This window comes from Phasianus colchicus, chromosome 6, assembly GCF_987193195.1.
Source record: "Phasianus colchicus chromosome 6, bPhaCol1.hap1.1, whole genome shotgun sequence".
Classification (NCBI taxonomy): domain Eukaryota; kingdom Metazoa; phylum Chordata; class Aves; order Galliformes; family Phasianidae; genus Phasianus; species Phasianus colchicus.
The window spans coordinates 14,006,998-14,019,269 of NC_143441.1; the positions used below are offsets into that span (position 1 = coordinate 14,006,998).

The 12,272-nt window shown below is 39.3% G+C and overlaps 1 protein-coding gene across 1 annotated transcript in view; it reads left to right on the forward strand.

Annotated features, from left to right (window-relative positions):
- Nucleotides 1–12,272, forward strand: part of GADL1 (GAD like acidic amino acid decarboxylase 1) — a gene marked incomplete at its 5' end in the record, with an annotated part of 249,026 nt that overhangs the window by 203,116 nt on the left and 33,638 nt on the right. The window contains 3 exons of the mRNA XM_090142129.1: nt 1,984–2,183; nt 7,417–7,468; nt 10,456–10,545. Coding sequence (XP_089998255.1) covers nt 1,984–2,183; nt 7,417–7,468; nt 10,456–10,545 — 342 coding nt within the window. The remainder of the gene's footprint in view (nt 1–1,983; nt 2,184–7,416; nt 7,469–10,455; nt 10,546–12,272) is intronic.

Consider the following 12,272-nt stretch of genomic DNA (forward strand, 5'->3'; position numbering starts at 1 on the left):
TTCTTCTATACTTTTCCTTCATTTACCTGGGAAAACAGAGATAACATTTAATGTGCTCAGCATGTTTGAGCTTTTTACTTTTCCATCATCAGTGATCACAGAGTAACTGCTTTCCTGAACAGAAAATGTGTATTGGATTCTTTTTTCTTTTTGCTTCCTTCAGTCCCATACCCTATCCTGCAGCTTTTCCCTTTCTCTTCCATCTTGCTTCTTGCATTGGTCTGGCATATTCCCTTTTCCTTCCACAAGACATTAATTTTTGTTTTTTCTCCTGTCTGGTTCAGTGATATTCCAGGGATGTAACTACTTGCCTCTGGAGAGAGCAGCAGGATTTCTTGAATGTGTTTTATTACTAGTAAGATAAACAGATAGACAAAGACCATCACATCAGCACGTCCTGTCAGTTTTGGAAACACCAGGAGAGTAGGACAGTAACAGAAAGTTGTATCCCTGCAGAAGCAGTGGAGAAGAATTCATGTTTTTCTTCCTTTGTGCTATTCAAATAGGCGTGCAGGGTTTCTTTTGTTTATGTTTTTTTTTAAAGTATTGACAGAGGGAATTGAGAAAGCAGGGTCAGGAGGAGATGATTCTGTATATGCCAATCGAATATTTCTCATTTTCATGTATTTTTGGAGTTCCTTGTCTTGAATCTTTTCATTTTTTTTTTTTTTTACTACTTCTAAAGTTACCAGCAGTGTATTGCAAATAAATTAAAAACTACCTCTTTCTTTAAAAGTGATGTCAGCTACCACCATTTGAAATTCAGGCTTGCAGCCAACGCAGAGAAATGGCTGAAGTTGGTTCAAACTGAGGGGTGATGCTCAATTAAAAAAATGAATTATCATGTTTGTTAAATAGTGTAGCATCTTTTGCCATGTTATACCCTTGTTTATTGTTCTCTGTTGTATGTAGGACTTCTGGTTCTCTTACGTAGACATCTGATTTCAGTCAGATGCTGTAGCCATGTTTTTAACCTCACCTGAATTTCTATTCTAGTAGTATTTTAGAGGTTTTTTTTAATTCACCCACATGTAATATCCCTGACAAATCTATGACCCCGCCTGTCTCCTGGGCTTCTTATAGGGCCATTGTCACCTCTGATCTTCTAACTTCCCTTCTGCTAGCTCTTCTCTCTACTTTTCTACATTCGGTCAATGGCCACTCCTTTGCCTCTTTTCCTCCCCCTCATCTTTAAACCTATAACAGCCTCTTTGTTTTCTTGGCTTTGTTCTTTGCCGGAACATGCCACACTACTCATTTTTGTCTTTTTTCTGCTGGTCATCTCTGCCTAGACAGCTGCTTAGAAGTTGGAGGCTGGAGACTGCTGACTAAGAATCATTTCATTGGTAATCCTTAATTAAGGTACACTAAAGTAATTGCTATTTTCAAATTGTCTGATCTGTGAATGGAGCAGAAATTGGCGTTACACTCATCTGTCACTGATATTTCCACTGAATCAGTCAGATAACAAATGCTAGATACACAGAAGCCATCTACTGCTAAAAGCTAAACCTTTTGGTTTGGGGCTAAAACATTCTTCACACAACTAACTGTGCCATGTGTAAAGTTCTTTGGCCTTTTAGGAAAGAAGAAATATAATGTGCCTTTTGTGAAAGTGTAAGAAACTCCTCAGTCTGTTCTTTTGACCTATAGGCTATAGCAGTGGACACAGGCATTTCTTTCTCTATCTTCTTCTTTGGGCAGCTGTTTCCATGGTACCCACACCAGCTATTTCTTGAGATTTGAGGCAGAGTTGCTCTTCAACCTGCAATGTTTTCTTGTGGTCAGCACTGACTTTAGTGGGGGTTCAGGCTAATCCAGTGTTCTAAAACATAACCAGTAGTGAATGGTGTCCTGCACGTGCACTTCTTTTTTTTTTTTTTTTTTACAGAACAGTTGGTTCAGACAGGGAAAGAGGACTTGGCTTTGAGAATAACAAGTTTTAATACTTTCTTATCTAAACCTTTGTTGTGTTTCCAATAGGGCCTTCTGAAGAAGTGTTACTCTGCCAAGGCTGCGTACCTGTTCCAGCAGGACAAGTTCTATGATGTCAGCTATGACACTGGTGACAAGTCCATTCAGTGCAGCAGACGTCCAGATGCATTCAAATTCTGGCTCATGTGGAAAGCGTTGGGAACCACAGGCCTTGAGGAGAGAGTGAACAGAGCACTGGCTTTGGCTAGGTACCTCCTAACATTTCTGAATAGTCTGTTATGTTGACTGTTTGAAATGCTGACAGTACTGACACTTTGTAACTTAGACCAAACTGTTACTTTTTTTTTCCACTTTTGTTTCTATATAACACAAAGAACAAACTAGTAGCAATAGCAATAATTACTGTGATTAAATTTGCTAAAATATTTAATAGTAATTATTCCTTCTAACAGTAGGGATGGATGTTGGTTAAAAAAGTGAATTCATCTATTAATCTGTGGTGTTTAACGTTTATGATATATGATCTAGGTATAGGACAATGCTTACCAGTATTCCTCCTTCTTCTAACTCATAACTGTAGTTCTGGTATTAATGTAAAGGAACACTGTGTGCCAGGTTTGGAGCTGTGTCTAGCAAGAAGTAAATTTGCCATTCTTCTGTCCACTTAATTCCTCATGACTGAGAAAACACAGGATACCAGTGTTGTTTGTGGGGAAATTCATACAAGGGTGCTGCTAATGTTAGAAAGTAGTAGAGATATATGAAGGCAGAGACAGTTTTTTTTTTTTTTGAGGTAAAGCATGCTTACTCTTGTTCATAGATTTACTGAAATTCTTAATGCTTATAGTATGTTCAGTTAGGAGCAGAAATGTCTTTCTTTTGTGGTGGTTAATTAGTGTTTATTATGTTTCTTCCCAATTTTACTTTTTTGGTCTTACAGCACTGGATTTCACATGTGAGATCATGAGATTCTTGCTGGAAGGTGTTTCTAAAATGGTGATGTCTTGGAATAAACTCCTGTACACTAGTTGTTTTGTCTTCTAATGGAAGAGATAATATTGAAATAACATAACGGCCCATTAAAAACAATTCACTTGAAGTACTGTGATTATTCAGAATGTGCACAGAATAAACTGTACTGAAATCTTCACCCACTCCTGGGCTACCTATGCGCTACTGTAATGCAAATCATTAGTATTTAAAGCCAGTCATCCATATCATGTTGCCATTTTATTTTTAATGTAAGACACCAAGTTTAATAGAACTTAATGTTTACTGAAAATTAGAGGAATAGTGCCACTTTAACAAAGTCACTTAAAGGAGAAGTTGAAACATTCATGACTTAAACCCAGAGTGGATTAGGAAGGAGTAAAGAGAGAATCAAAACCAGAAAAGCCCAGTTGAGCTCTGGCCTTATTCTCTCTGATTTCTTCAAAGCCACTAATTATTTTACTGATTATATGTTCGTAAAATCTTCTGATTAGATTGCACCTTGTATTTGTTCTGAAGCATTGTACTGATCTACATCTGTACAGAGTCTGTAATTCATTCCATTATCAGTAGGAGAATTCAGCCTTATGAAGGTCACTGGCCAAAGTCATCTGACTGAGTGTAGAGTGATTAATGACTTCTCTCGGATCAATATTTTCTTTAAATGTTAGGATTCAGCTTCTATGCTGCTGACTTCACTTCCAAGGAGTGACTGGGATTTGTTTTGTTTCTCATTTTTCTGTTGCTTTAAGAGGAAAATTAATTTTTAGTCATTATCTGATGAAGGGTATTCTTTGAAGTAACTGCATTGCTATCTTGAGTTTGCATGTACATGGGCACTTTGCAGCTGAGACATGAGGTTTACTGGGCACAATGCCAGGTTTCTTAACTACCTAACAGCTGTGCAGTCTTTATCCTGATTTGTTACAGTAGATTTTGCTTTGCTATTCCTAAGATAGTATTTCAGTATTTTTGAACACAGACCTGGGTTAATTCTGGAATTGATACATTGGGTGCACAGCTTGAGAGCAAGATTTGTTTTCTGTGGATAGCTAGAACTGCAAAGGTTTTAAGATAATTGCAGTCATGTATTTCTGTTGCATCAGACTTTCCTTATTGGCTATTCCATTAATTTCTTCTTGGTTTAGAGGTGAATCGTGTTTTCAGTATAATAGATAACCTTAATATATTAGATATAACTCTACCCAACTCTGCACTTTGTTTCAGCATATTGCAGTTTTTCTGCCTTTTTCTTTTAATGACACCTACTTCTAACAGACGTATGCCTATTTTTGCTGAAGATTCCCACCCTTCACTTTCTGTAAGGTTTAATCATAGCAAATAGCACTTCTCTGTGCATGCCAGTCCTCACTGAGATTCAAGCCCTTCTGACTTTCTGCAAACGTGATGTGATAATAAAATTCCACTGTCAGCCATGGAAAGATGTAGAGTAAATTGCTCCACTGCCATCAAATGAATTACAGGCTCTGTACAGTCTCAGACCAGCAGGGCTCATTGGCAGAGCTTTAAACTAGGTTTAAAGGGGGAGGGAAGTAATAGCAAGCCTGCCTATGATGAGATATAGGATGACATAACTAGGTTAGAGGGACAGGGTGCTAGTGGAGGCTCTCAGCCTGCTGCCCTGAGATGTGCTGTCAACACTGCAGCACAACTGAAGTCTTACAACATTGAGCCAGGTATAACTGAGGCAGTAGAAGAAGACAAGACTAGACTCAAGGGAAATAATTCAAAGGAGTTATCTACCAGGAAATTGACAAGGCTGGTTACTCAGCTGAAGTGCCTCTACACAAATGCATGTAGCCTGGATTTGGAAGCCACCATGCTACTAGAAAGCCATGATATAGTTGCTGTCATTGAAACTTATTAGGATGTTTCCCATGACTGGACTGTAGCTATCAATGGCTACAAGCTGTTCAGAAGGGGCAGGTGAGAAAGGAGGAGGAGACATTGCCCTGTACGTCAAAAAAGAAATAGAGTGGGAAAAGCTATCTCTGAGGAGTGACCACAAGCAAATCAAAAGCCTATGGGTTAGAAAGACACAGGCAGTAAAGGGGCAACCTTGTGGTTGATATCTACTACGGGCTGCCTGATCAAGCAGAGCCTGTTGATGGAAACACCTTCTTCCAGCTACAGGAATCTCTTATCCTTCTGGGAGATGTTAGCCACCCTGATGTCTGCTGGAAAAGTAGTACTGTGAACAGTAGGCAATCCAGAATGCTACTGAAATGCATCAAGGGTAAACTGTTGAGCCACGTAATAGACAGCCCTACTGAGGGGATGCAACATTGGATGTGTTGCTCACCAATGCAAGTGAACTGATTGCTGGCATTAGAAGAAAATGCATGGGCAGTGGAAGCAGGGGTGGGTTTCCTGAGACAAAGCTGCTAGGCTGTGTAGGAATGGGGTCAATAAGGCCAAGGCCCAATTGGAACTGAACTTGGTAGGGGTGCAAAGAAGGATAGGAAAGTCTTCTACTGGTATGTCAACCAGAAAAGGAAAGTCCAAAAAGGAATGCCACCCCTCAGTGAGCAATACAGACTGGCTGGTAAAAACAGACAAGGAATAGACTGAACAACTACTTTGTCTCCGTTGTCGCAGGAAACTGTTTTTTATACATCCCTCTGTTCTATATACATACAATGAGATGGGTTGGAAGATGGGAACTGGGGAAGCAGTGTGATATGTCTGGCCTTTGACCAGTGACTGTGGTCACACAACATCTCTCTCTCCAAAATAGAAAGATATGGATTTGATGAGTGGAGTGTTCAATGGGCAAGAACTGGTTGCGAAATTGTACCCAAAGAACAATGGTCAGTGGCTCAGTGTCCAGGTAGGGATGAGTGATGTCCACAAGGGGTCAGTACTGGAGCCATGGGCTATCCTCATGCTTGCCTTTCAGTATGCCTCGCTTCCAACCTAAAGAGTACTGTGAATGTAAACAGCAGTCTGGTCACAGCGGAGAGCACCCAGATCCCAGGCTTCTTACGATGAAGAGAAACATCTCAGCCATGCACAGTTCAATGCAAAGTCATAGAGCTGTGCTGCTGGGAACTGGTGCTTTGTCACAGCAATCATTTTATGGGAATGTGTGTTAAGAGGTAATGAGTCATATGCACAGTACTTGTTAATGATAAACAATGTGGCAAGTCCCCATGCTCAGTTTGGAAGAAGTTGTACCATCTAGAGAATTGTTTACTCTCTCCCTAGCCAACCTGTTTCTGCTGCGCCTCAGGCTTTGCAGATACAGCTGTGCTGGCAGTGTCTCTGTGAAGGCAGATTTCAGGGGTGTAAATAGGACCACAGGGGTTATTCTGACAGTATTTTTCTCCCTCTGGTAGTGAATAAAGGAATTATTTCTGTGATGACCAGCATGGCAGCTGCAGGCAGGAAAATACTGAATGAATGCAACAGAAAAACAGGCTTATACAAAATCTGAAGCTTGATAGTCTTCATTTCATTACTGTTAGAAAGCACCTTTGTATAGAAGATAAAAATATATTGACATAGCAATACTGTCTGAGCTTGAGGTAGTTTCTTTGGAGTTTTCCTTGGAAAAGATTTGGGGGAAGGGGAGATGGGACAGTAATGGGAGAAGCCAACCTGCTTTAGGAGGGGGTTGATCAGGGCAGCCTGATCTCATGGTTGGCAACCCTGCCCAGGGTGGAGGAGTTGGAACTTGATGATCTTTAGGGTCCCTTCACCAGAGGTTTCTTCCAACCCCTGTGATTCTGAGAAGCACTAGCTATGACAAACTGTCTTCCTTGCTTCAGAGTTCTGGACTGATATCTGCCAACGTCAAAGTTGAGGTCACGTTTTAATAAAATTGATGCTGCTTGGATCCAGAAGTTTAATTTAAATTGACCTTTCTATTAAATGCTTTCTTATTCTCTTTCTTTTTTAAATCTATTTTAGTACATTGTTAGAAAAGGATGCCCAGGGATTATTGTGAAGTGTCTCATTCAATGGCAATGCACATTGTTATATAAAACATGGAACAAGGACAGTAGCAGGAAAACTGATGGAAACTTAAATTCTGCGTGAAACTACAGGATCCTGGTGACAATAGTCATAGTAAGGGATGTAAGAGTAAGCAGGGAGTAAGACAGCAGGACAGCATCGGCACTTGTGGAAAAGAGGTTGAGGAATTTGTGGAAACATAAATGGAAATTTGTATCAAAAATTCACAGCCTGATGTAAATAGGATCAACTCGTGCCATGTGGCTCCACTGAAAATCTGTGCCTGCGGACAGAATTTGGCCTCTCCTCGTTGGTTTGCTGTAGCCTTCATTTGTTTCCAGGAGCTGTAGTTACTATATTTTCACAGCAGGTAGAAATGAGGTTTAACTCTGGTTTCTTCAAGGAGATTTGGGAAAGAAAAGGAGTTTAAAAAAAAAAAGTGTTCAAGGCCTTTTTTCTTCCCTGTATGTATTGTATTGTTCTATGTTTAAACCCCTGTGTTTTTGATTACAGATATCTTGTGGAAGAAATTAAGAAAAGAGAAGGATTTCAGCTTCTTTTGGAGGTAAGTGAAAATGGATTTGAAATAGTATTATTGTGGTTTCTTGTCTATTGTTTGGCTTCGTTCTTCTTAGCCAAATGCCACTTTACAGTTGAAGCGTATAATTCAATAGGCTGTGATGCACAGATGTGTTTGAACACATGTTCTGTATTTCCTACCATCAGTCTGCCCATTATCATAGCTTCTGGGTCTGTATTACCTCAGGGTGTATAAAAGGAGTGCTTTTCTGTGAAAGTGAAGAGTCTGACTGGTAAAAAGGTAATGCTTGCCAGACTTGCAGATAGGGTTGTGTGCTGAAAGAATAATCAGAATTCTTTGATGCTAAAATGGAGTTTTCATCACTGAAGTCCATTTTTCCCCCCCCTTAATTCTGTTTCTACAACCATCTTCCTAAAGACTACCGAAAAGTTGTTTATTTTTATCATTGCTAGACCTGTCAGCTTAATATCTGATAATTGTCTTGCTTAGGGGAGAATGAGCAGGGCTAAAGATTTCCATTTCTGAGCCTGTCCCCAGCTATCTATTTACTGAGGTTAATATCTGGGATGGAGAAGGGGGAGAGGGCATTAGAAAGACCTGTCATTTGCCTTGTTGGAAGTGTGAAAGGCTGCTGGGTGAGTACCACGGATTGGGAAAGAACACTCAGAAAACAACAAATGTTAACATGCAGATTTGGTTTACATTTGCTAATGTAATGAGCATTCTAGGTTAGGCTAGAATTAATATGAAATATAAAATATATTTAAGACCTCCTGTGGAACTTAAACTTTTTCCTTTAGTTTTGAAAACTGTTGATTTGAAAGTGCGTACTGGGAAACTGTAGATGCAGTGAAGCATGCTGGGAAACAGCACTTGATTGGTTTACTGAAGTGGTACATTCATTAAAAAAACTCACCCTTCTCCATTATTGTAGGGATTGGTAATAAGGCTAGATCTACTGTAGACATGAAAGGTGTTGGTGAGAGCAGGGACTGCTGTTTAGTTTCTTCAGGAACAGGATACCTGGATGGAGAATGAGATTGGAGAGAGCGCTATGAGGAGGAGGTTGAGCGAGGGTTAAAGTTTTCAGGAGCACAAGAGGACAAGCAGTGAGAATTTAAGGAAAGTCAGCTAGGGCAAGTTAAGTGAGCCGTTTATGAAAGGAAATTGGACTTCAGACAAGAATCTTGGGAAGGTGATCCTCTGGTGCGCGCAGGGAAAGTCCTGTAATGAGAACTGCTCTGCAGCCTGGAAATACCACACGTGTGTGTGTCATCTTGAACTCCTCGGTGGTATAACTGCGTACCTGCTTGGATGAGAACTGTGACGAGATGACAAGCAATAGTGAAGCATAGCTGGAGGTAGTTGGGATTTTCTTGGATGAACAGTATTTTCAGAGGGGGATGAAGTATCTGATATGTGAAAGGAAACAGACAATCAAGGAGGCAATATAATCAGTGGCAATGCAGTAGTATATGCCATCTGCTTCATCCTGTCATCTGATTTTAAACAGTTTTAGAATAAACCCTCCAACAGTCAGCTCATACTTGTGTTCATGAGGAAATCACTGCCTCTTCAGGGTCTGTGTTTGTGTGTACTTAGTACAAGCGCTTTGGGGGAAGAAATGGGACTTCAAGTGCAGAGCTTTTTTCATTCAGTGACAGCAGGTGGCAGGTTTGCAGCTCTGTTCCTGCTGACAACTATATTCTCCTTGATGATTAAATTGTATTTAATGCATTCTTTGAAGCGAGGCGGAAAATGATATGAGCAGTTCCCAGTGCCCTTTCATGAAAGAGCACATCTCAGCTGGTGGGCTCTCCTCATTCAGGGTCTGCCTTGGTTATAAGAGCAGCCGCATTCAGTGGGAAGAAGCAGTGGTGTGATCCATCTATCAAGCTTCCTTTTAACTTCTTTTTTTTTTTCCATTCAACCATACTAATAAGGATGGTGTGTGGGAGGGAGAGGGAGTGTTAGTTTATAATCCAAGTTGTGATTTAGAACCCAGTTAAATACTGCACTGCAAATGATATAGGTCAAGATTAACTGAATGTTGTGGTAGCATTGGATAGGATTGGAACACATATCTACTCCTCGTGCTGTTGCTATCTGTACAGGTAAAAAATAGAATAAAATTTGTTCCAAATTAGTATGAAATTTAGTCAGATTCTGGAATGGTCTGCTGGGAACCTTTTTTCAATTACAGACAAAATGGAAACCTCATAAAACAAAATGCTTTCTTTTATAATGTATGATGAACATCCATTCTTCTTGTCAGGAGGCTTGCAGTTTACTCTCCACTGAGTTTAAATGAAACATTGTGCAGGAGGGAAGCAGAGGTGTGGAGTCTTTGCTCGAAAGACCTGCTTAAATATTGGATAAGATCTTTCCAGTGTATGGCATGGACCAAATAAAGCATCCTGAGATTCATTTAAAAAAAAAAAAAAAACCAAAAAAAAACTGAGATCTGAGAAGACCAGCATTAACTCTATCACTATATAGTGTGCTACATGTCATGATCTAACAGGGAATTGGCATAGTTGAGTAGAAAAATGACTGGGTGTGCAAATGCTAAGAGGTGCCAAAAATAATGAGCTTGTGTGTTTTGTGTAAAATGCATCATAGGAAATTTGTATTTTAAAAAGAACACTTCAAAAAAGAAAAAAGATAGTAACTTTAAAGAGAGAAACAGAATTTTGAAATCCACATGTTAGCTTTTTATGCCTCTCTTACACTTTTTTTTTTTCCCAGGGAAAATTTCTAGCAAGGCAAAATTAAGTAGGTATATCTTAAGAATTGAAGGAGTCCCAGTAGAATTCCATTTTCTGGCAGTAGGGAAAGAATTGGATAATGTTACAAACTATTTCTTTTTTCAAAAAGGGGAAACAAAAGATGAATGGAGAAGGAGGACTCAAAGTGTAATCTTCAAACGAGGCAGAACTTGTTGATGAACTGTAATATGTTTTCCTGTCCCATTGTATATTCTATAAGCAATCACTTGTTCTCTTATTTAGCCGGAATACGCAAATGTTTGTTTTTGGTACATTCCACCAAGCTTAAGAAAAATGGAGGATGGACCTGAATTTTGGCAGAAGCTACACCGGGTGAGTGCCACATGAACAGTGTTATCTATAGCTTACTGATGTATTTATGTGCTGTGTAAGAATGTGAAATAGCCCCTGGCTTTTCCTGGCATTTAACCATCTGTAGAATAGTGATCTAACTGTTAAATAGATACTAGTAGCTTTTTAAATTTTTTCCTTATTTAGACAAAGCAAATTTATATTTTTAATGTAAAAAAATAAAAATGCAGACATTTACAATTATTCAGCTTACTATCAAAGCTGTAAACAGATGGCAGAACTGAGAGAAGATGAACAGTCTTGTCTGCGTCTCCTGTCTAGACAGAGTATTCATTACCTATTTCAGACACTGAACGCTGTCCTTGGAACTTGTCTCACATTAACATAGAAAATGTAGGTGAGGAAATGCTTAAGAGTAAGTTTCTGATGTTAAACAAACCAAAAATGAAAATAGAAATACAATGGTAAAAACTTCACTGGAGAGTATTTTTAGTAAGTCTTAGGTATAAGTTTGTGAACATTCTGGAAAAAAAGCAGCAGTGAAATTTTGAAGTAAATAGCTGGTAATCAGTTGTTAAGACCTGATTAAGAAACCAATAGACACAAATATTATGTATCAGTGAATAATTCTGTGAGGGATTAAGTTCATTAAGTGTTCTGCATTTATTTTTTTCCCTAGAATTTCTTACTAGAAATTAAAATTATAGCACTGATATGTTTAAACAGATAAAAACATGCATACTTCCTATAAAGTAGGAAAGCTGCTGAAAGAAAAGCCTTTCTTAGGAATTGCTTTCAATATATGCTGCATGCTGTGGTCTTTCTGGTATGAGGTCTTCCTTAAATGTCCGTGGTGTTTTGTAAAGTGTATTTAACCATTGCATTACAAAGTCGTGCATAGCCAGGGTGTGCTTTTACCATGTTTTCACAAAATGTGGATAGACTGTTATCCATCCAGTCTTGTTAGGTTGAAAGGCGTTATGTATACGTACACATAACTGTATAACAGCTTCTGTATCTGTGCGGGAGTAAGGATTTGAAAAGAGAGGAAGGAATAGAAGAAATAATGCTGCAACTGCCACCTTTTGATTTATATGTGCCAGGGACAGGACTGAGGAGGGAATGGCTATAGCACAATGAATGGCTTTGAGCACATACACTTTGTGTGAGTGGCTTTTTTAATTCCTGGTTCTTTGCTATGGTGCACAATGGTGCTCCCATTCAGTGTGAGGAATAGTTATGATATAGACTGAGCCAAGAAATGCAGATTCCTGGCAGGTGTTTTGTGAGAGAGAGCTTGTATGAAGTTTCTCCCGAGAACTGAGCGCTACTGCAGATCTCAACAATGCTTTTCATTGGCAGGTGACATCTTGATTCTTAGTGCCTCTGATAAAGAACTAAGAAAACCAAAAACATAACATGGGGCATAATACGTATCAGTGAGCAGGTGAGAAGGCAGCACTGAGTCTCACACAAAATAAAGCTGGCTTGCCTTTTTTTTTTGCTGATGTCAGTTTGTTCTGTGACCTAAGATTGCTGGTGTAAACACCACACTCCATTCTTTGCATTGCATTAATCAGTATGAATACATGGTTGGACAAGATGGAATGCATCCTTATTAGCCGGGTGTAAGTGACGAGAAGATGTAGTCTGGAGATAGTTTTACCCCATGCCATCAGCAGGTGGATGAGGATGCACGCAGTTCCTTGACTGTGAGTGCGTCCTGCATTTTCCAATTATTTCACAAA